This window comes from Balaenoptera physalus, assembly GCF_965194825.1.
Source record: "Balaenoptera physalus genome assembly, chromosome: 2".
In the NCBI taxonomy this organism is placed as follows: Eukaryota; Metazoa; Chordata; class Mammalia; order Artiodactyla; family Balaenopteridae; genus Balaenoptera; species Balaenoptera physalus.
Genome location: NC_138883.1, coordinates 79,403,430 through 79,428,318, shown reverse-complemented (window position 1 = coordinate 79,428,318; position 24,889 = coordinate 79,403,430). Strand labels below are relative to the sequence as shown.

Below are 24,889 nucleotides of genomic sequence, written 5' to 3'. Positions count from 1 at the left end.
TACACCAGTCATTTGTGTGATTGTAATCTATTATTCCACATTGGTCATTGACCACATTGTGTCACCAATATCTACTGTTTGCCATTTTCAGATATTGTGTTTTCCTACTAATGGATAAACTTCTTGCTTTTCCTTTTCGTTTTTTCTTGAGTAAATGTAAGTTGCATTTATCTATCCAATTTCATCTTTTTTTTAGCTTCCTGATTCATCATTTCTTATTCTGCTCACTAATCTTTATTCTGAGCACTTGACATCCTCAGACAGGCTGTTTATGGGTAACTGCTCATGTGAGGTGAACTGTAATGAGGATAACATCCTTGCTCTCAAAGAGGAAGAAGACCAAAATGAAACTCCGCCTCTCATCTGGAAATCATTGACTCCCCTTCTACAAAATAGTGAGTTTATGTTTTACTCAGAGTCTTTTTCTCCTTTATTGCTTTGTAGTATAATTGTATATGAGTGCACACATAATTACACTTACTGTTAATGACTTTTTACCTCCTAACTTTTGTAGATTATTAGCAATACATAATAATAATAATCTGTAATGTTACAGAGCAGTTATTATGAGATGGACACTTTTCTGAGGGCTTCATATGTATTATATAATTTAATCCTAAAGTACTAATTACTAAATATATAACTAAGTATTATCATTGTCCCCATTTTGTACAGCTGGTAAGTTGAAGAGAGACAATTCAAACATAGGCATCTGACCCCAAGGCCTGAGCAATTTTAACCACTATGATATATGGCCTTTAAAAAAAAAAGTACAATTAAGACAATGTGTTTGTTCATGATGCTGAAGCAGCTAGTTGGAAAATGTGGAGTTAATCCAAACCAGATTGTTCTTTACTGAGATAAAAAAAAATAAAACTGATCAAATTACATTATTTTCCATTTAAATAATTTTGTAGTATAGAAACAATGTGAAAATTATTTGTCATATACCTATTTAGGTGATACTTTCTCTTTCTGTCTTTTAGCATCAGTGGCTTCTTTTTCTTTAAACTTCAAATTTATCCTTTTGTCTAATTTAAACATGAATTTCTTCTGAAAGCACACACACACTCACACACCAAAAAAAAAAAAAAAAAGGAAATTGTATTGGTTATACGAACACATAAATCATTTTTATAAATTAGATTGTTTTCAGATTTTTAAAATTAGGAATAATAATGTATTTTAGAATGTAAAAACTTTAGATTTATGAAGAGTCTTACTAATCTCCATCTTGTGAGCTGATTCAAAATAATGCAGTGTTAACTTTTGTAGTGACCTGGCATCTGAGGCACAGGTTTTTGGTGCCCTTGTCACATGCTGTCGAGCACTGCCAAATAGTTCTGGGTACACTGACAATGTTCTACCAAAACTTGGGATGTGCATTTCTCCATTCTTCTGCCTCAGGGCTTCCTCTGAAGCCAAGGGAGCTTACTCAGCCCTTGTGCAAGGAAGCCTGGAAGAGTGAGGGAAATATTGGCACTTGCAGCAGCGTTCAGCTAATGGGGGACAGGATATTGTGAATAAATACACCAGCCTGATATCCTTCAGATGAGCAATCTGAGCCACCTTCTACAGAGCGCCTCAGAGAATTCCCAGTAGAATTGATCCTTGGTTGCTCAGATCATTAACCCACTCAATAGCACTGTTGGCTTTTCCTCTCCTGTCTTGCTCTCCATGCCTTCTCAGTCAGCTTTTTGTGACTTACCTCCCAAATAAGTTACCTACATCCAACTTCTTATTTTAGACCCTCTTTTGGGACAGTCTAAACTAAGACAGGAATTTAGAATTGAATGTACAGATAACTTATATAACCCAGTGTTCTTTTTAATCCTGCATTTTAACTTCAATTTTTTAATGGTACTCTTTAAAAATCTTTTTAACCCTATGCACAAGTTACATAGTAGCATAATTTATCTGTTTCAGGGATGATATATTTATGTATACCTGAAATGTATTAATACATTTCAGAGCTTCAACTCTATATTTAAAAGTTAAAAACTTTTGAAATCATTTGAAAAACATTTGTTACTATATGTTTACCTCCTCTAACTATGCATAATTCACTTGTTAAAACCCAGTGATAAGGGAAGGAATGTGTTTCTTTAACTTGACATTTTATTCTGCAGGATGTTATTTTCCTCCCAGGAGTTCTGTTTTATGGAACTGTATTAGGAAAGTGTTGATTTGACATCTGTCATTATAGGTTTCATTTACTGTTTTTTTTCTTTCTTTCTTATTCTTTCTTTTTTTTCTTTTTCAGGTCAAAAATCACTGAGTTCAGGAAAATCTCCAAGTGGTTACCAGTGGATTCGTGGCATTATAGCCGCCTTTCTCTCATTCAGTGAAGAAAGTGTTATAATTGCAGCAGCTCAAGCCTTTTCTTCTCTACAAGGTGCTAATTTAGTTAGTACTTAGTGAGTAAGGAAACTGCTTTTAAAATTCAGAAAAACAATTAACAGGTTTATTTATTTATTTTAATTCTAAGCCTTCCCCAAACCAGAATCTATGAATATCTGGTATTAAGTGATCTTTAGTGATGAAAATCAACTGTCTAGTGATAATGTATTTATTTGGAAATTCATAAACATCAAGGTGATAGGGAAAAAAAGTAAAACCTGTGTGTTTGAATTATCTCTGAAATGTATTCTAAAGCTTTATGCAAATAACCATGGCTTCTTTCTGTAGTCATGTATCTTAGATTAACGTGTGCATGTATGCGGGGTGTGTTGTCTGCTTCCTAAAGTGCTTTTGTTAACATCATAATTTTAAATTAAGTTTTTCAGAAGGCTGTTCCTACTGTACATTTTGGCATCTAAGATTAGGTCAGTGGCCATAAATCTCATTTACGTACTTAATGCAAAGGAGGTACTGCTGTCTTGGGAATCATGTGAGCCAGATTGCTTACTTTGCCCCTCTTGTAAGATATTGACATATAAAACAAAATGCTCCCATTTTGTTTTGCATCTTTCTTTATTTAAAACTTTAAATAAACAATGTTTATGCAAGATTCTTTTTCATTCATAAAAATGGAAATCACTCTTTGTGACTGCATGAGAAGGCTTGTTCACGAATTCGCATGATAGATCACCCCATAAAATCTTTACATTTGGTTTGTGCAGCTGAATTCATGACTGAATACAGAATGATAAAGAAGCGTTAGCATTTTGTGGAAAGAAAAGAAATCATCCCTTCTAGATGGCCCTTAAGCTAGCTTTTAACTGCCTGGAAATCAGATAGAAATGTATAATCAAACTTGCCTTAAAGGCACAGTGTTTAGTGTAAATCTTTAGGTCATAATCTGTAAATTAATACAAAGAGATTCTTTAAAATGTATTTGGTTTTCATTATATTTGCATGGAAATCTGCCAGTCCAAACATATATTTATCTTTTTTTTTTTAACCTTTCTATCTATCAGAAGTTAAAATAGAAATGATGGATTGTGTCACTGGCCAGTCCAGCAGCCTATTTCTTTCAACACATTGCTATGTATTTACTGTTTTAGCTATAGTGTTTTCAATTTCTGGCAAAATAGTCAGTTTTTGATCCTGGGTAGAAAATGTCAGTGCTCACATTTCCTGTGGGGTTTTGGCCTTTTTGTGAAAAGGTAGGGGGAGAGCTAAATGAATTATGATGCTGTCATCTGAAGAAACCACAGTGTAATTCTTTGCCAAATTTTAGCAAGAACAGAGCTGATCATCTGCTAGCACAAGCCTTTCCTTGAACCCCACCAGCAGTTCACTCAGGCTTCTGCCTGTTCTCTTTCATGCTGTGAGATTGTAGCCTACAGAAGTCCTTTTAACCTTCCCTTTGCAAGGTTAATTGATTTAATAACCCCCAAAGAAGACAAATTTTGCCAGAGGAGTTTAGAAATCTAAATTTAGGAATTTAAAATTTCACAGCTGAGCTTAAGTAATATTAAAATTAAGACTGAGTTGCTTCTTAACATAAATAGTTTATGGAGAATGCATGTGTCTTGTATTAATTTTTTTGAAAGCTGACACACTTCTCATCCTTCACAAATCTATTTCCCTAGATTTCAAAGAATGGCAAATATTACCAGATAACATTTGTGTGTTATAGTCTTTGAAATCAACACATTCTGAATGTGAATATAGCTAATGTATATTGTAATCATCTGATAGTATAGTTTGCCATGCTTAAGTGCTCCTCAAAACCATTAATTTATACATTCTAATATCTTTTACTGACTCCTAAGGAAGTATCCTTGCTTGGACTACTGGAATTTTGTTCCTACCCATTTGGAACAATTCATAGGAAAAAAATCTCAATATTATAGATTGTTTGTTATCTATGAGGATTCTTCAATTTCATTTTTTAGCAATCATTTTGTATCACTAGTTTCAGATGATTTTTTTAATTGTTCATTTACAATGTTGTGTTAATTACTGCTGTACAGCAAAAGTAATTCAGTTATACATACATACATGTTCTTTTTTTTAATACATTCTTTTCCATTATGGCTTATCATAGGATATTGTATATAGTTCTCTCTGCTATACAGTAGAACCTAGTTGTTTATCCATTCTATATATAAATGCTTACATCTGCTAACCCCAGCCTTCTACTCCATCCCTCCCCCAACGCCCTCCCCCTCGGCAACCACCAGCCAGTTCTCTATGTCCATGATTCTGTTTCATAGATAGATAGGTTCATTTGTGTCTTATTTTAGATTCCACATATAAGTGATATCATATGGTATTTGTCTTTCTCTTTCTGACTTAACTTCACTTAGTATGATAATCTCTAGTTGCATCCACGTTGCTGCAGATGGCATTATTTTGTTCCTTTTTATGGCTGAGTAGTATTCCATTGTATATATGTACGACATCTTCTTTGTCCATTCAGCTGTCAATGGACATTTAGGCTGTTTCCACGTCTTGGCTATTGTGAATAGTGTTGCTATGAACATAGGGGTGCATGTATCTTTTTGAATTATAGTTTTGTCTGGATATATGCCCAGGAGTGGGATTGTTGAATCATATGGTAATTCTATTTTTAGTTTTCTGAGGAACCTCCATACTGTTTTTCACAGTGGCTGGACCAAGCTACATTCCCACCAACAGTGTAGGAGGGTGCCCTTTTCTCCACAGCCTCTCCAGCATTTGTTATTTGTAGACTTTTTAATGATGGCCATTCTGACCCATGTGAGGTGGTACCTCACTGTAGTTTTGATTTGCATTTCTCTAATAATTAGTGATGTTGAACATCTTTTTATGTGCCTATTGGCCATCTGTATGTCTTCTTTGGAGAAATGTCTATTTAGGTCTTCTGCCCATTTTTTGATTGGATTTTTTGTTGTTTTTGTTGTTGAGTTGTATGAGCTGTTTCTATATTTTGGAAATTAAGCCCTTATTGCTCACATCGTTTGCAAATATTTTCTCCCATTCTGTAGGTTGTCTTTTTGTTTTGTTTATGGTTCCTTTGCTGTGCAAAAGCTTGTAAGTTTGATTAGGTCCCATTTGTTTATTTTTGTTTTTATTTCTATTGCCTTGGGAGACTGACCTAAGAAAACATTGGTACGATTTATGTCAGAGAATGTTTTGCCTATGAGCTCTTTTAGGAGTTTTATGGTGTCATGTCTTATGTTTAAGTCTTTGAGCTATTTTGAGTTTATTTTTGTGTATGGTGTGAGGGCATGTTCTAACTTCATTGATTTACATGTGGCTGTTCAACTTTCCCAACACCACTTGCTGAAGAGACTTGTCTTTTTCCCATTGTATATTCTTGCCTCTTTCGTTGAAGATTAACTGATCATAAGTGTGTGGGTTTATTTCTGGGCTCTCTATCCTGTTCCATTGATCCATATGTCTTGTTTTTGTGCCAGTACCACACTGTTTTGATTACTTAGCTTTGTAGTATTGTCTGAAGTCTGGGAGGGTTATGCCTCCTGCTTTGTTCTTTTTCTTCAGGATTGCTTTGGCAATTCTGGGTCTTCTGTGGTTCCATATGAATTTTAGTATAATTTGTTCTAGTTATGTGAAAAATGTCATGGGTAATTTGATAGGGATCGCATTAAATCTGTAGATTGCTTTGGGTAGTATGTCCAGCGAATGATTTTTTATTTGCTTTATCTTTCTTGATAAATAATTTTAAGTCTTTGTTTCCTCTTATCACCTTTTCTTCTTTTGTCCAGCCCAACTGTAGGATTCCTTCTTTCCATAACATGTATTCAGCAAGCACTTTTTAGTGCCTATTCTGTGCCAAGTACCATGCTACGTTCTGGGTTTACTACAGAGAATGAAATAGGTTTATATTCTGCACTCACAGAATTTAGAGTCTAGTGGAAATAATACCCATAATTATGCAAAAAAGATAGGTGAGAGATAGAGAGGAATACATTTAACCTAGATTTTTTTTTTCCAGCTGAATGCTTTTCCTCTAAAATCAGGAACAAGACAAGGATGCCTACTCTTACCATTTATATTAAAAAATTAAAAATAAAATTAGTATATGATCCAGCAATATTCACTCCTAGGTATATATCTGAAGGAAACAAAAACACAAATTTGAAAACATTGAACCACAATGTTCATAGCATTATTTACAATAGCCAAGACAAGATATGGGAGCAACCTAAGTGTTCATGAACAGATGAATGCATAGAGAGAATGTGAGATATATATATGTAATATATATACACAATGGAATATTACTCAGCCATAAAAAAGAATGCAATTTTGCCATTTACAACAACGGGGATGGACCTGGAAGGTATTATGTTTAGTGAAATAAGTCAAACATGGAAAGGCAAAATTCTGTGTTTTTACTTATATGTGGAATCCAAAAAACAAAACAAAAGAATGAATATAACAAAACAGAAACAGGCTCACAGTACAAAAAACAAACTAGTCATTACCAGTGGGAAGAAGGATTGGACTGGAACAAGATAGAGGAAGGGGGTTAAGACACAGAAACTACTAGATGTAAAATAAATAAGATACAAGGATGTAATGTACAACACAGCGAATATAGCCAATATTTTATGACAACTTTATATGGTATATAATCTATAAAAATATTGAATCTCTGTGTTGTATACCTGAAACTAACATAATATTATAACTCAACTATACTTCAATTAAAAAATTAAAAATATTAGTTTGGGATGAATTGTAAATAGAACAGGTCTAAACATCAGCTTAGGGAACTGGAAGCTTAACCTGAGGAATTTTTACATAACCCAGTGCAAAATCACAAAGGGATGAAAAAGCATAGGAGTTTGTTACATTTGGTACCCTTTACTTCTCTTTTTGGGGTCTACAGTTTCCTCAGCTTCATATGATTGCATGTATATGTTTAGTCTTTGGGAGATAGGACAAAGGAAATGTTTGAAGTCATAAAGGGAATTGTTGGAAAGCTTTGAAAATAACAGAAGGCACGGTGAGAAGACGGAATGGTTTTGTATTTAACTGATACACATATCTTTATTTTATTCTTCATCCTATTTTTGTTGGATTTAAGGAAAAGTGGGGTGTCTATCTTTTCCTCATATTCCCCTTGCTCCTGTGAATTTCTATTTATAGGTCTTTTGGAAGATGACATGACTTTATACAATACACTTATATCTCTACTGATTTAGCATCTTCTGACAATTCTCTATTATCTCCTCACTATAAAGAGTGAATAATTAGCTAAATTTTATTTAGTATTTACTATATGCCTGATCCTGTATTAACTCAATTATCACAACAACCCTGTGAGTTAGGTACTGTTATCCCCATATTACAGATGATGAAACTGGGTTAACTAGAAGTTATCTAGGCCAAGTTTACACTACTAGTCAGTTGATGGGATACACATAAGCAACTGGCCCTTCTGCTTCTGCTTTTAGCCTCTGTTCTATATGGTCCCTCCCTAAGTCAGTGATATACCTATGTTTTAATTCTGTTATTGAAGGATTAAGTAAACATACAGGTACTTTTCTCAAGCTACTTAGCTTTAAATTTTTAAGTGAGAAATTTAAATGTAGACATTTGTCATAGGTTATAAAATAAATTACTTCCAGTGGATTTCTAATAATAGTTTCTCAGTGCTGAAGCAAAACAAATACTTACTGGATGGATTCTGGTGCTGCATTTAGTTTTTAATTAGTGGCTGTGAAAATAATTTCTCACTGTTGTTAAAGCAATTCAGTAGTAGAATCACTTTAAAACATTAATTCTTACTTATAAATAAATTCACCTTAGGCAAACAGTACATAAAAATGAAATGATACCACTTAAAGTGAACAATAGACTTTTGTTAAAGTGTCTAAATGTAGGAGTAAGTAAAGAGGTGAGCTGGCAACTGCACTGTTTTGGAAAGCTACTGACTTTGGGAACAAAGTGATGCTGACAAAGTCACCTCTACTGTTTAGATTTGGAAGTTTGATAACAACCTATGCTCACTCTGTAAACAAAAATATCCCAAGAAAAAAAGAAAACAAAATGTTTTCCTCTCTTTCCCCAAGTGACACATTTTCTTGGCTTTTGTTCCACAAATATGTTCATTTTAACACAATCAAAAAAATGTTTCAATCCAGACATAAAACCAAAATTCTCTATAAGAAAGCTGATTTAAAGGCATTCATAGGAAAATGACGTCTAAAGTGTGTTACACATTAATAACATCACCCTTAAATAGAATGTCTTTTAAATGTCATGTTCAGAAATTGACATACTGATTTTTTAAAAATCCTATTTAATTACTTTATGTCTGCATTATACAAGATTTGAGGAGGGAGAGTTTAAAATCCTTTTCTAACTCATCCAGAAGCAGTGTCTTCATTATTTTTCCTTTATTCTTTCACTAAGTATGTTTAAATAACATATTTGAGTGAAAATTTAAAAAATTCAGTGAAAATTAAGATGTTTCCAAACATATTGATAAATTCATTCAAGAAATTATTTGGATTCCTATAAGTAAGTATATTTAACCTGAGGGTAACGTGATGTTCAGAGGCATATAATATAGTTCAAAACACAAGAATAAGTTAATAATCTGATAACTTCCTACCAGTCAAGGATATGTCCCAGAATATATAACAAAAAGTTTGGAAAATATGGGAGAAAAATTGAGAGACATGGAAGAAAAATCTGGAAGGTCCCAGGTTCAAATAAACAGAGCAGAAATAGGTGGTAGAGGAGAGATAGTTTTTGAAAAATAGAAGGAAATTGTTTTCAGTTAATAAGGATAAAATTATTCAGAAAAAACTTCAACCCAAAAGACTCTTGGATACTATCAGATTTACATTCTCCACTCTAAGGATAAAGAGAAATGCAGTAATACAGAAATGGCAGTGAGAGAAAATATTAAGTAACACAAGTATAATACAACCAAAACTTATTAGAAGATGGTGGCAGTACAGATTGAGAAGCAAGAAGAAATGCGTCTGTTCAGTCGCCTCAGGATGAATGAAATGATATTGAGAGGCTCTCTTTTAGGAAATCCATAAACTGCTTTTTTACTTACATTCTCGTTGAAGTATTAGCACACAAAAAAGAGCACAATTCAAATATACAAATCAGTTAATTTTCACAGGGATCACACCTGTGTAACTGCTACCCAGGTCAAAATATAAAACATTATGAAGACTGCAGAAGTCCTCCTCACAGCTTTGTGCCCTTCTCAGTCACTATTCCTTCTCCCTTTCCTGACAGTGAACACCATTCTCACAATTAATACCACAGATAATTAGTTTTGCTTGTTTTTGAGCTCTATATAAAGTAAATATTTATTATTTATTCTTATGTGTTCTTTGTGCCTGGCTTCTTCCACTTCATTTCACTCAACATTGTGGCTATAAAATTCATCCATATTGTTGTATAAATGGTCACGGTATTACTTTCCTTTTTCTTTTTTTTCTGAAAAGTATTCATATTGTGTGGATGTGCTATATTTATCCATTCTATGATGGACATTTGGGTATTTTATGGGTTTAGAAATAATAGTGCTATGAATATTCTAGTACATATCTTTGGTTCAAATGTGTATTCATTTTTATTGAGTAGACTTGCTGGGTTTTCTAAAGTGTTTAAAACAATTTGAACTCCCACCAGCAGTGTATTAGGGTTCCATTAGCCCCATAGCCTTACCAACACTTTGTGTTGTCAGTCTTTTTAATATTTGCCATCCTAGTGAGTACATAGTGGTATGTCAATATATTTCTAATCTGTAGTTCTCTGATCATGTTTTCTAGCCATTTGGATATCTTCTTTTGTAACTTGTCTGTTTAGGTCTCTTGTACTTTCTCCTACAGGATTATCTGTCATAGTTTTTAATTAATTGGCAAGAATTCTTTTTCTATTTTAGATGTGAGCTGTGTCAGATACTGTGGCTTCCCATTTTACTCTATTTATGATGTCTTTTGATGAACAATTCATTCCTTTTCTTGTCTTTTAAGGTTAATGCTTTCTGTGTCTCATTTAAGAAAAATCTTTCCCTATCTCAAGATCATGAAGACCATGTTGTCTTCCAAAAGCTGTATTTTATGTTTCATGTTACAAATATGGACTATGAACACTTTGTTAAATTGCTATTCAAAAAGTTTGAACCAATTTATATGCCTACTAAAATGTGCATAAGAGTTCCAGCTTAGTCACACTTGCTAAAACTTGCCCAAACTGGCTATTATTAATGTCTTTTATTTTTACCAATATGGCAAATATGGTGTAGCTTTTTATTGTTATTTATAGGCTGTTCAAGACATACAAAAATGATCAAAAATATTATATAAAAAACACACTCAGATATCCATAACCCAGTTTTTTTGCTTGTTTCTTTGTTTGTTTGTTTTAGTATAGGCTAGTTGAAATAGTCTTCTAAATGCAAGAGACTAAGCACTTTCAGAGTCTTGGTCAATTATCTCTTGTTTATAACATTAGTGTGATAACAGATTCTAACAAAGTTACCAGCAAGGTAAATTTTCACAAGTGGCTGTCTCAAATCATTTTGGGAGTGAGAGGTTTACAGGTGCATAAATAAATAAAATTTTTTCTTATGAATTAATTTTTAGGATGAAAATTAGGTTTCTATGTGGAAATCCCTCAGTTTAAAACTCTTAGCATTAAAATGTCATGAACCTAGATAGTCCAGTGGAATAATGGGAAGGATAATCTCCAAAGGATTAAAAAGCAATAGCGTATCTTGATGGTCCCAAAGTAGCATTCCTTGGCACATTTACCCAGTATAGACTTGATCAGAAAAAAGAGATTGGCCACAGTAACAGATGACCTTCAACTTCTGGGAAGCTATGTATAAAATAGTGGACCTTTTGGCCTATCTGTTACCTACTGTAGTTTGAGAGTAGCTGCATGTTAGCAGGATACCTAGTTTTTCCCACATGGCAGTGCAAAGACGTATGTGTCTCCAAACACATCACAAGTGGAAGCAGCTCCATCCCAAGGGTTATTAGTAGGCAAGCAAACCAGCCAGGTGTTGCCAGAAAATGGGGCAGGAAACCCTTATAACCTGCACATCTTCCTCAAGGAATAGCTTTGGGTTGGGAGCCCCAAGTCCCAAATGTAGATACATTTTGTGTAACATGAGTTCCAATTCAAAATCTCTCTGCAGCTATCAGACACTGTTTAAACCAAAGATATGAGTGAGGAAAGTTCCTAATTCTCTTTACTTCTAGACTAAGAGAAGTTGTAGAAGGATTCTGACATGGGAACTTTAAATCCTTTGCCTGTTAGTGGTATCCTCTGTCTCCTAGGTATAAATGCTGTTGGGTGTCATATTTATCAAAGGATCACCAAACAGAAAGGAATGGGAAAAGCTCATCTGGGCTGAATTTCTACTCTTCCACAGAATTTTACTACAACTCAGAAAAATAGCAGTCTGTTCTTCTTTGAAATGTACAAAAAATGAAAATCTTCCAATAGTCAAATGTTTCATAATTCTTGAAGCAAGAAGTTCCTCAAAAACGGAATTTTTTTTTTTTAGCTTTTGATACTAAATCTTTAATATTTGCTTAGGGATTTTCCTTTACCTTTTTTAAACTTTGGTTCACTTTTAAGTATTAACTTGCATGTTAAGCTATAACACTTAAGAATAATTTACATTTTTAATAATTTGTAATAATTACAAATTATTACATTTGTAATAATTTACATTTTTCTTAGTACTTCAAGAAAGAATATAGCCAGTGAATGTTGAATAAGTGAACTCAGTGGCCCACACACACAAAAAAAAGAAATGCGGCATCCCAAGAATGGCTGTTTGCTGGTACATGAAGCAAATTGATTATTATATTTGACTTAATGTTTCAGTGTATAAGAATGAAATAATATTAATTTTAAAAGCAGCTTAAGATCTTCATACGGAGCTCTTTGAAGGTTATTTTGTTTTCTATTTTCTTCTATTCAAAATATATAATATACATTAAATCCTACTTCTTTTATCTGCTTTATTGATGATTAGCTGCTCAGTTATCTTCTAAGCATTCTTTTGCCTGAAATTCGAAGTTCTAACTGGGATACCCTTAAAGAGAAGTACTTTCCCTCAAGTTCCTTAATAATTAAGTCCCATAAAGTCAATGATCATCCCAGGATTCAGTTCATCCCAAGAATTTTACTGCCCTTTTCTGTTTTATTAGTAATCTTCAGTCTCAACAGATGGTGATTCTGGTTTCTTACTTCTTTATCTTCTTAAGTCCTCTTAGTTTCTTGGTTCAATCAAGATTTATCTCATTTCCAGAACTTTGGAGAAAGTAAGGGATAACAGTATACGGAAACAATCAACAATCCTTAAGAAAATGGTATTAACTTTTTAGTATTTATAATCTATCATTTTCAGTGGATCTAACTGGGAAGTGTCCAAAGCTCAGATCTAGTGTAGAGGACATTACAAGCAATTTAAGAGGTCAGAAATTAGATCAATTTGTTTTCATTGAAATTTCGGTAATGGTTTATTTCCTTAATCTGGCTATCGTTTGCAAAGACATAAGGTATTAAAATCGTTGATATTACTCATTGGAAGTATTCTGAAATAAAAATCAATGGGTTTTTTTTAGCATAAGGTAACACTTTAAAATATATTCACTGATTTAATCTTACTAACATGAAGTTTATACAGGAAGAAAACCTTGATAAGTTGCAGATGCTTTATTTCGTAAAACCTAAAGTTTAAAGTCATGTTTCTTTTTTTATTAAAAGGCCAAATTATGGTAGCTTTAAAGACCATTAGTGTAGAAGTCAATAAACTAAGGCCCATAGGCCAAAGCCAGCTTGCTGCCATTTTGATACCACCTACAAGCTAAGAAGGATTTTTACAAATGAACATTTGCAACTGATGCCAGGGAATACTAACTTAGAACCCTTATTAAGTGAAATGTTATCCCAAAAGAAAAAAAAAAAAAAAAAGAGAACTTCATTCTTCTCATGAGTAGACATGTATTTTTTAATGATCTCAATTACTATTATTACATTTTGAATTTTGTTAACAAAGCAATTTGTTTTCTGCATTTTGTTAGAGTTTCTATAATTTGTTATGTTCCAGATGATATCCTCAATTTTGCCTCTTGGCCTGCAAAATTTAAAATATTTACTATCTGGTCCTTTATAGAAAAAGTTTGCTAACCTCTGCATTATACCATCACCAAATACTGCAATCACACTAATCCATTGTCAAGAATATAAATATTATAAATGGCAAGTATTTTGTATAAAATCTACTCAAGATATCACTAATAATTTTCATAGTTTTCCTAAACTTACGGATATATGTTTCCTTCTGCAGCTACTATTAAATCTAAGAGATTGGAATTGAAAGATTTTATTTTGGTCCATCTCTATCTGAAAAACATGAAAGATTTCTCATCTATTAACTCAGCATGTGTGACCACCTTCAAGCATTGCCTGCCTGCAAGGTATGTAACTGTTACTGCTACATGAAGGGAAAGTTGCCTGAATGCCTGATACCAGGCACTTCTCTGGTTATCTCCTTTAATCCTCATTCAAGGTTCATGCTCTGATATCCCTGACTTTGAAACCTGTTCGTTATCATGCTCTCTCCCATTGGTATAGTGGTTGTGTTGTTTTTCAAATTTATGTGGTTTTCATGTTTTCTAGCATGGTTTATTATCATAGGTTTCTTTTATTTCCCTCTCTTATTTACCAATTCTTACTATTTCTTAACAACAATTGTCAGTAATTCACAAATGGAGATACACATTCATGGTAAGGCTTAAGAAATAAAGGGATTCTGGGATATAAGGAGAGAAAAATTAATATTGGAAAGTGACATTGGCAGTGAGGTAAAGAATGAATCTTCGTGGAACCAGTAAAAGGAACACTCTTCCTTTCACTCCCTCAACTCATCTCTATACCTCCAGTGTATGGTCATTTTCAAATTGTCTAATTTGGCCTTGTTTTACTTATCCTTAAAATAAATGGTTTCAGACATAATCTTAAACAACCAAACGTCAGATGTTTTGCTGTTGTTTTGCCTGCACAAGACTAATCAGGACAATTTGCTAATATTTAATTATCTTTTCCAATTATTTTGGAATATATAACTTTCAAATTAAAAAGTGAAAGAAGGGCTTCCCTGGTGGCACAGTGGTTAAGAATCCACCTGCCAATGCAGGTAGGGGACATGGGTTCAATCCCTGGCCCAGGAAGACCCCCACATGCCACGGAGCTACTAAGCCCATGAGCCACGACTACTGAAACCTGCGTGCCTAGAGCCCGTGCTCCACAACAAGAGAAGCCACGACAATGAGAAGCCCATGCGCCGCAATGAAGAGTAGCCCCTGCTCACCGCAACTAAAGAAAGCCCGTGCACAGCAACAAAGACCCAACAAGTCAAAAATAAAATTAATTAATTAATTAATTATTTTTAAAAAGTGAAAGAAGAAAATAAAAATGGTTTTGATTGTACAATATAAAATGCTTCAAGAAATTCCAGTTGTTTGACAGAAAAGTTAATTTTGCATAGGAAGTTTTCTGGAAATAGGTATTTATTTAATTTTGATGCAGAACACTATACTAGGGACATATATTTTAAAAACAAAGGAAAGTAAAAAGACTTTTTCCATGTCACGCTTAGAGATAAAAATAATTTTTCTGTAAAACAACCCAAGTCCCACTAGAAGTAAATAAGCAGAAAAGAATTTACTGATGAGAGAATGCTTTAAGACTTAGTAGACATGGGATAAAAGAATAGAGTATTGTGGCATTAAGCAGGGAAATTGGTACTTTCTCCAAGATCTCTGCCTTGCTCTAGGCCCATTCCAGGTAGCCACAGTAAGCAGCATCCAGCCATGAGCAGCCTAACCCATCTGCCCCCAGAACCAGTGGAGGACAGTGACTCAATATACGAGAAACTCTTTTCCCATTAGGCAGGTGAGATTGGAAATGCTCATCTGATTTGCTACACTTAAGGGCTTAAGCGCCTGACATCTGCCAGCCATTCCACCATGTAGGCAGAACTAAGATTACAACCTCCTATTCGGACCTCATTGGCTCTGAAACCAAGGGTTATTTCTGCTTTGTTTCCCAACTAACTGGTTAAATCCACCTTTCAATTCATATTGCTTCCAACCCTGTTTTCTCAGGCTTTGTCCTGTTTTCCATCTATTCCTTCAAAGTTTTGATCAATTTCAAAAAAAAAAAAATATATATATATATATATATTTGACACTCCTACAGATTGCCCTCCCTATTATAGAAACCTCCCCCACTATATGACTCCCTTCAGACTAAGAAGGAATTATCCAAGAGGTAGGAAGAGGACCAAGTTCAAGTAGGACCATGGAATCCTTGGGAAGATACCTTCAACGAGAGTCAGGGTTCAGTAGTATTCATTACTGCAAATGAAGACTAAGAAAAGAACACAGGTTTGACTTATGAGGGCCTCAACATTGTTTTTCATTCTTTTCTTCCTATTTCTGATCAATTTCCATGATTCTTCTCTATCTTTGGCATTAGTACCCTTTCCACACAACATTGAGAGAATCCCCACTGTCCCACTACCTTCAGACTAAAGAGTTGATATAGAGGTAGGACAAGGACCACAGTAGCGTTAGGATCAGGGAACTCCCAGGAAGGCTTCCTCAAGGGTGAGTGTTTGGCAATGTTTATTGCTCTTTGGGCTTAGGAGTTAATGTGAGGGCTGTGAAAGATAGGAGGGAGGTGAAACAGAAGAGATATTTTTAGAATAGGGAAATTTAAAATCTGTTTTAAGAGAAAAGAAGAGCCCACAGGAGAAAGATTGGAGATACAAAAGAGGGTAGGAGTAGAGAATGGATGGGGTATACTTCTTATGCTGAAGCAAGATTGAAAAAGCAGAGTCTGGATGAATTTACTAAAACATTAGTGGAGAGTTGGAATTAAGACAGATGGCTCCCATTTCAGTAAACTAGGAAGTGCGATCAGATTACATTTATTTAATTGGTCAGATAATTCAAGTGAATTGACATAGAAATTTATATACTGGTTCAAGAGAACTGACTCACATTTTGACAGCTTTTATCTTTCTATCCTACCAAAATTGCATTGAAATGACAGAAGAAATGTAAAACAATAATAAATCCATAGCAACTTTAGAAAGCAGGGAAGGGTGCCATCAGAAGTGCAAATTTCTGTAAGGTATAAAGCAAATAGGATAAGATTGATGGCATATACCAGCAAAGGGGAGCCTGCAGCTCCATAGAGATGGAAAATATCCTCCAGAACAAAAGGAGTCTCTAAATAAGCCCAAGATAAAAGGCTGCAGGGAACTGAGAAGAATAGGTTATGTCTGGTTGGCTAGGGTGGTAGAACAATTGCACCAGTGTCCTGCCTTCAGGATGATTCTACTGTGTACAGGATGAAGCCACAAATTTGGAAATCCAAATAAGATATGAGAGAGTCCCAAAGGAGATTTTGATGAGGTAGAGTCTCCCCTGATTAATGGGCCCCAGAAGACAAGGAAGTACACCCACCCCAAAGATATACAGTGTACACAAACCAGCCTGACAGTGTGGCCAGCACCATGTAGTCATTGTCACTCTCAGAATCAGGTGAATGTTGTCACTTGAAATTCACTCCCGGTAACAATGCTCAGTAATCAAGATCCTTGCTTATAAATATAGATAACCAAGAACCAAACATTCAAGAATAACCAGCCCAAGGGACTTCCCTGGTGGTGCAGTGGTTAAGAATCTGCCTGCCAATGCAAGGGACACGGGTTCGAGCCCTGGTCCGGGAGGATCCCACATGCCACGGAGCAACTAAGCCCATGCGCCACAGCTACTGAGTCTGCGCTCTAGAGCCCGTGAGCCACAACTACTGAGCCCACGTGCCACAGCTACTGAAGCCCGCACGCCTAGAGCCCGTGCTCCACAACAAGAGAAGCCACCACAATGAGAAGCCTGCACACCACATCGAAGAGTAGCCCCCGCTCGCTGAAACTAGAGAAATGAAAGCCTGCGTGCAGCAGCAAAGACCCAATGAATCCAAAAATTTAAAAATTAATTAATTAATTAATTAAAAAAAAAAAAAGAATAACCAACCCAAGCACAGAGAGACATCAAACTCAGCAATAAAACAATGTAACCTTTGTGGGAACAAAGTTAATTTGGGAAATAAAGAAAACTTCAAAGTTATTTAATATCTTTAGTGACATTCAGGTGGATAATAGCTTTTTCTTAAAAAAAACTGCTATGAAAATGAAATGATTAGTGATTTTTTAAAAAGTCACTCAGGCTATATAGTAGACTTAACAGCCAAAGATCAGCTTAGTGAACTGGAAGGGTGAATGGACTAATTCTCACATAATCCCAGGTAAAATGGCAAAGAGGTGAAAAGTATAAGAATTTATTGCCCATAATGTCCATCCTGTTCCCTTTTTGGATCTGCAAATTCTCATCTTTGTTGCAATTCTTTCTTAATCTTTCTTTCCCAATTTTGTTTTATACCTTCCATAAATTCCTTCCTATTCTTGCATGCTGGTAGTACCCTCTAACTTTGCAGCATTGCTACAGATATATTTTTAGATTTATATTTCTACTGTCACTTCAGTAGAATTTTTAGAGGGACAAGAAATTAATGTTTAGGTTCCATCAGTGACCTTGAACTACAACAATGAGAGAAGATCCTTTCCACATTGGTTTTCTTGGTTTTGGTTTTGCTTTTTTGTTTTACGTTGTTCCTTTAAATTTGGTTTATTTTTCAGAGTATGTGTAGAAACTGTGTTGCCAGAAGAAGTACTTTTCTCAATAGATTGCCTTATCCGCCAGAGTGACATAAAGATTGATGATGGTCTCTTTCATCCTAAAGAGATTCCGCATGTTCAGAATATTTCTCATTGGGCACCTGCTAGCATTGGACCATATAGTCAGTCTATCAAGGTTAGTAGACATGTTTTCTTGTTTTTGTGGCAATCAACTAAATATGTGAAGGAAGTTGACAAGTTGGCTCTTTTTTAATAACAAAGTTTTCAATTCAACTATAATCTTTATCATGTTAGTGATCCCAAGTATATATAGTGACATCTTTAAAAGGGGAAACTTGATATATAGGCAAAAATAATTAAGAAAAGCAAGTCTATATATCATTTGATCTATGAAAAGTTAAAACACTATTTAAATTTTTGTTTGGTAATTAACAAAAAATAAATATGAATTAATTCCAATTTGTTATAGTCTTAGTTTGGAATATGAAACAAATATATTTGTAATTTTTGGTTATTGATTTCTAGCTTAACTAAATGATAGTAAAAGAATGTACTCTAGATAATTTTAGTCTCTTGCAATTTGTTGAGGCTTGCTTTATGGCCCAGCACATGATCAATTTTGGTAAATGATTCATATATATATATATGTATTCTTTTATTATTTGGTGCAGGGTTGTATATATGCCAATTAAGGAGGGTTTATTAAAAGTATTCTTCAGTACATGCACCCCAATGTTCATAGCAGCACTATTTACAATAACCAAGACACAGAAGCAACACAAGTACCTGTCAACAGATGACTGGCTTAAGAAGTTGTAATATATATATATAACGGAATATTACTCAGCCATAAAAAAATGAAATATTGCCATTTACAGCAATGTGGATGGACCTAGAGAATATTATGCTTAGTGAAATAAGTCAGAGAAAGACAAATACCATATGATACCTCGTATATGTGGAATCTAAGCAAATAACACAAATGAATCCATATACAAAATAGAAACAGACTCACAGACATAGAAAACAAACTTATGGTTACCAAAGGGGAGAGGGAAGAGGGATGGACAAATGAGGAGTATGGGATTAACAGATACAAATTAGTATACATAAAATAGATAAGCAACAAGGATTTACTGTATAGCACAGGGAATTAAATCCTATATCTTATAATTACTTGTAACATTGAAATACAGTCTGCAAAAGCCTGAATCATTAGGCTGTATACCTGAAATTAACACAATATTGTAAATCAACTATACTTTAATTTTTTTTTTAATATTCTTTAGATCTTCTATAGCTTTGCTGATTTTTTTCTTTCCTTTCTTCACCAGTAATTGAGAGAGGTGGTTGTATGGGATTATGTTCTCCTTTAAGCTTTGTCAATTTTGCTTTAGATAGTTGAAGATATGTGAAAGCAAGTTTAGAATTGTTTTATCTTTCTGATGGATATCCTTTTACTATACATCCACTTTCAAAGTAGAATAAATACACTGCACTGATTTTTTGGTTAGTGTTTCCATGGTATGTACTTTTTCATCCTTTTACTTCCAAATTTTCTCTATTCTTATATTTAAAGAATATCCATTATAAGTAGCATCTAGCTGTAATTTTAACCCAGTTTGAAACTATTTGCCACTTAATTGGAGCAGTTCTTTTAATTAGTCGTGGATTTGTGTTTATACTTATCGTCTAACTATCGGGTTGGCCAAAAAGTTCGTTTGGGTCTTTCTGTAAGATGTTACAGAAAAACCAGAATGAGCTTTTTGGACAACCCAATATTTTCTCCTTTTCTCACTGGTTTCGTGTTTCTTTTTTTTCCTTCTTTACATTATTTAAGGTTAATCAGACTTTCTTCATGTTAGGTATACATTCTTTTATATGTTTTAGTACATATCCCAAAGAATACACCATACAACGTGTACTTATTACAACCTAATATAATTTCATACATTTAAAACTTCTTGGAAAATGCTAGGACCTTAGAATATTTAAGTCCATATATCACCGTTCTTTGTGTTATTGTTATCAAACATTTTAGTCCTATCTATGTTTTATTCCTCAGAACACATCATAGTTTCTATTTTGTATGGTCAGTATTCATTTATATTTACCCACAGTTTTTACTCTCCCTGTTGAATTTCTGTGTTTCCTTGGAATTATTTTTCTTTTTCCAGAAGAACTCATTTTTGTATTTATTTTAGTGGGCATATGCTGGCAACAATTTCACTTGCTTTTTTGTTTGTTTGCTAATGTCTTTATTTCACTTTCACTTTTGGAGGATATTTTTGGTGGGTATAAAATCTTAGGATGACAGTTTTCTTTCAGCAACTTGAAAATGTCATTCCGTTATCTGTCTTTCATTATTACCATTGAAAAGTCAACTATCATTCTTATTTCTGTAATTTGGACATTTTTTTCTTTGTCTTTTTTCAGCAGTTTTGCTGTGATGTGACTTGTTGCAGTTTTCTTTGACTTGATGTCTTTCAATTTGGAAATTCTTTGCCTTTATTTCTTCAATTTTTTTTCCTGTCCTGTTTTTCCTCTAGGATGCCAATTAAGTATACTTTTTTACTCATCTTATGTTAAAGCTATAAACTTTTTAGTATTTCATCTCTTTTATTCACCAAATTTCAACCCAAATACTTTCTGGTATTTCTTTCAGATCACTTATCCTCTCTTCATCTTCCAATATTCTCTTTAGCCCACCTATTGAGTTTTAAATTTCAGTTGTTACATTTTTAGTCCCAGAATTTCTATTTGATTTTTTAGAATTTATAAATTCTTCATGTTATTTATTTTTTGAACCTAATTATAGCTCTCTTTATCCAACCTGATAATTCCAATAAACGGGTCATCAATTGATCTGATTTTTTCTCCTGTCCTATTTTGTGTCATGTCTGTTTTCTTATTTTGTTATTAGTATCAAATATTATGTTTGCTAAACTGTAGTGGCTCTGGATAATGTTATCTTTCTCTATGGATCTGGTTTGCCAATAGAATCTTGGCAGATTACCATATTCTAATTCTAGGACTCAGTCGCAGATTTGGTGATGCTCAATCTATCTTTTGTTTGTCTCTGCTTTTCTAGTATGTGGACACCTGGGTTTCTAACTGAGATCCTGGAGTTTTTAATCAAGATCTCTCCCCCTTGGAAGTTTCTGAACTATAGTTTTTGTGCCCCTAGGACTGTAAGACTGTAGAAAACCTTGCTCAGCAAGTCCTTCAGTGGCTTTCTGCCTAGCTTCTTATTCTCTTGTTTGGTGTAATTTAATAATTCAGCAAATGATTTCATATTCTTCAGTTCATTTACTTGTAGAAATGCATGCTTTATTGTTTGTACTAAATCTTATAAAATAATTGCATGCATCATAAAACATATACTTTTAAAATGTACTAACTTTTCTTATCTTAGCATTAAAAAAAAGCTTCTTCATATAGTCTGCTTTCCCTGGAACCCAAGAGAAGTTTATTTGTTTGTTTTTCTTCTTTTTCATTTTCTTAACCAGGCCCTCAGAGTTTGTATCATTAAAGTAGTTCTTAATGTTTGGAATAGACATAAGATTATAAAATTTAGCATTGGAAGGAACCTAAGACATCATCTTCTGTTGGCTAATCTCCCACACAGTGCAGAAATGTTTCATGCAGCATCCTTGGCATATGCTTATCCGGTCTCAATTTGGATATCTTCAGCAAAGGAGCTCATCATTTCCTGAAACAAACCATTCTGTTGGACAACTCTATTTTAAAAATCCTTATGTTGAGCTAAAATATGCCTCTTTGTAACTTATACTCATTTACTCATTGTTTTAAGTTTTCCTTCTGGAATAAGTCAAAACAAGAGAACACTTCAGATAGCTGTATTTAAAGCAGATCTAAATGCCATTCCTGTCTTTTTTATTTTTTATTTTTTTGCCTTCTTGTCCCAAAGCATTGAAGGTAATTTTCTAAACTCGGATAATAATAATCATAAGGAAGACCATTTATTTGGAAACAATTTAAAAGCTATCTTTACATTATACAAATCCCTCTGACATTTTGAAGACAAAAAGCCTTTTGTAATTAATCTTGAATTACATTTTTGTATACAAAAAAAGAGTAAGAAGACTGCCATCTATTTTCAAAGATGACACTACATGACCACATGTGGGAATGTAGAGAAAAACAGTATTCAATTGTAAAGATATGATTGAAATCTTGGGGTGTGCATTTTTGTTTCCTTTTCATACATAGACCGTCTTTAAAACCTGTTGCTTGTGAATTAATAATAATGACAATAATCTTATAGCAGCTAATATTTGTTGAGTACTTACTATATGTAATTCATGTATCTTGGTTCTACTTTTAGACTGAGTTCTCTGCTCAATAAAAACTCTCTAATTCCTTATAATGTAATTTATGATCCAAACAGGATGCTTTGAGCATCAAAGAAGGTACTATTAGTAACTACTCTGAGACAATAGGTATAACCTGGAACTGTCCAGGCAGAGGGGGACTTAGAGTCACTCTTCTTGAAGTTGAATTCTAGTTATTCCATTGGCTGATACTGTTTGCCCAGAAATTTGCATATATATGCCACATTGTTTCAAAAAGTTCTAAAAGGCATTTTTAAAACATTATTAAGTCCTGTTCTCCTTATGATTTAAGATCCCACTTAAACCCCACCCTCTCCATCACCTTCATGATTGAACAATGTAGTTTTATAGGCAAAATTTACTACTTTTTTTCATAATTTTTCAAAAATGAAAAAAATCCATTGTTCTTGTTCCATTCTTTTTCAGCTAAAATGGAGGAAACAGTAGGGCTTAGAAGTCTAGACTGCCTATCCTCGCCTGCCAACCCTTAAGGTACTCTCAAAATGGGAGAAGAGGTATATTTTGAAGAATCAGAGCTGTTGTGTTAATAATCCCAGATTCCAGACCTAATTAAAAGTTAGAGGATGGAGAGCACCTAGTGCTTCCAAATTATTTTGCAGAAATGCTATATTTGCAAAACTAATCCCGTGATCCCTAAAGAATGCCCATCCTCATTCTAAGCAGTGTTCTCAGTCTTGGCACTATCACATGGGGCTGATTCCTGAGTTTCACTCTGACTTAATTAGTCTAGGGAGGGGCCTAGGTTTGAGATTTTTTATATATATCTAAGGTTGAAAGCCACTATTCTAAAGCTACACGTGGGAAAGAAAAGATTTTTGCTAGGCCCAAGATTTGTGATTGCAAGTGCTGGCATAAGTAAAGTGCATGCAGGAAGATCACATAGATTCCAGATTTTCACACCTCAAGATCAATGCATCACTCTGAAACATCTGGTTGATTCTAAAGGAAACTTTCAGAATCTTGCTGGTCAGATCAAGGGGGGAGGAGATTCATATTTTTCCCCCAAAATATGTCCTTTTAACCTCAACCTGGCAGAAATCACTTTAGATCTTCTGTTCATAAAATAAAGAACTATGTGAGTTCCTTTTTGCAATATTGCATACTCTAGAAATTGGATCAAAACGATGATTAGGGAAATATAATGTCTATCCAGTTTCTTTTGTTAGTAGAAGAGAAAAACAGCGTAGAAATACTTATTTCCCTCTGTTCTTGCCTTTGTACTCTTTAAAATGGGTTTAAAATAGTTTATCCCATCGCTAAGGAGGCAAGTTTCATACATTAGTTTTCATTAGGAGCAATATCAGATGATCACCATACAAAAGCGCCTCCTCTTTTTATTTATGTATGTATTTATTTATTTATTTATTTATTTATGACTGTGTTGGGTCTTCGTTTCTGTGCGAGGGCTTTCTCTAGTTGCGGCAAGCGGGGGCCACTCTTCATCGCCGTGCGCGGGCCTCTCACTATCGCGGCCTCTCTTGTTGCGGAGCACAGGCTCCAGACGCGCAGGCTCAGTCATTGTGGCTCACGGGCCTAGCTGCTCTGCGGCATGTGGGATCTTCCCAGACCAGGGCTTGAACCCGTGTCCCCTGCATTGGCAGGCAGATTCTCAACCACTGCGCCACCAGGGAAGCCCGGCTCCTCCTCTTTTTATGCTATCTTTTCTAATTTATGCATTGCCAAAATCTATCAGCCTACCCGTGCTAGCTCTAGGATGTGTTGAGGAAAATATTTTTTCACTTTAGTATCAAATATTTCTTTTCTTAATGACTAAGTATCATCATGTTGCTTTATTTTTTTAATCTGTATACGATTTTCTTTCCTGACTAACTTATGTCCATAAAAGGTAGCTGCTAAATCATGATTTTGACCCATTGATTGGATATTTCTGATTCTACTTACTAGAATGAAATGAATCTCACATGAGCCAGCAGCTTAGTTGTCACACCAAACACTGGTCCATAACACTGCCAGAAGGTCGTACTGCAATGAAACTTCAGTTCCGAGAGTTAACAGTTTCCTCACGCTCCTCCCTCTGTCAAGTATGTTTAGCTGAGCTTGAGCGTATGACTTCAGTTCATAAAAAGTTTACAAGTGCAGCTGGAATGCTTAGCATTTGATTGTTACATAAATAAGTATTTGAGAACATATGTAAACTTGACAGTGTTAGTACCAGATGTTCCAGTAACACAATAATGTACTTTGAATGTCCCTTCTCATTTCGGCTTGTTTATTTTGGCACTCTTTCTTTATCTGATAAGTTTCAGATAAGCACATATTAACTCTATCCATAGTGTTGATCCTCTTATTGTTACATTCAAGTTAGATGTATTACATTTAATGTGTAGAAGTA

General features: G+C 34.3%; 1 protein-coding gene across 2 annotated transcripts in view; it reads left to right on the top strand.

Moving 5' to 3' along the window:
- Positions 1-24,889, top strand: part of DPH6 (diphthamine biosynthesis 6) — a 306,643-nt gene that overhangs the window by 191,830 nt on the left and 89,924 nt on the right. The window contains exons 9-11 of one of the 2 annotated variants that reach the window (XM_082452408.1): positions 197-395; positions 13,742-13,871; positions 18,161-18,335. In XM_082452408.1, coding sequence (XP_082308534.1) covers positions 197-395; positions 13,742-13,871; positions 18,161-18,335 — 504 coding nt within the window. Of the gene's footprint in view, positions 1-196; positions 396-2,263; positions 6,139-13,741; positions 13,872-18,160; positions 18,336-24,889 lie in introns of those variants that run through there. The other variant, XM_082452409.1, reaches the window with a different exon arrangement.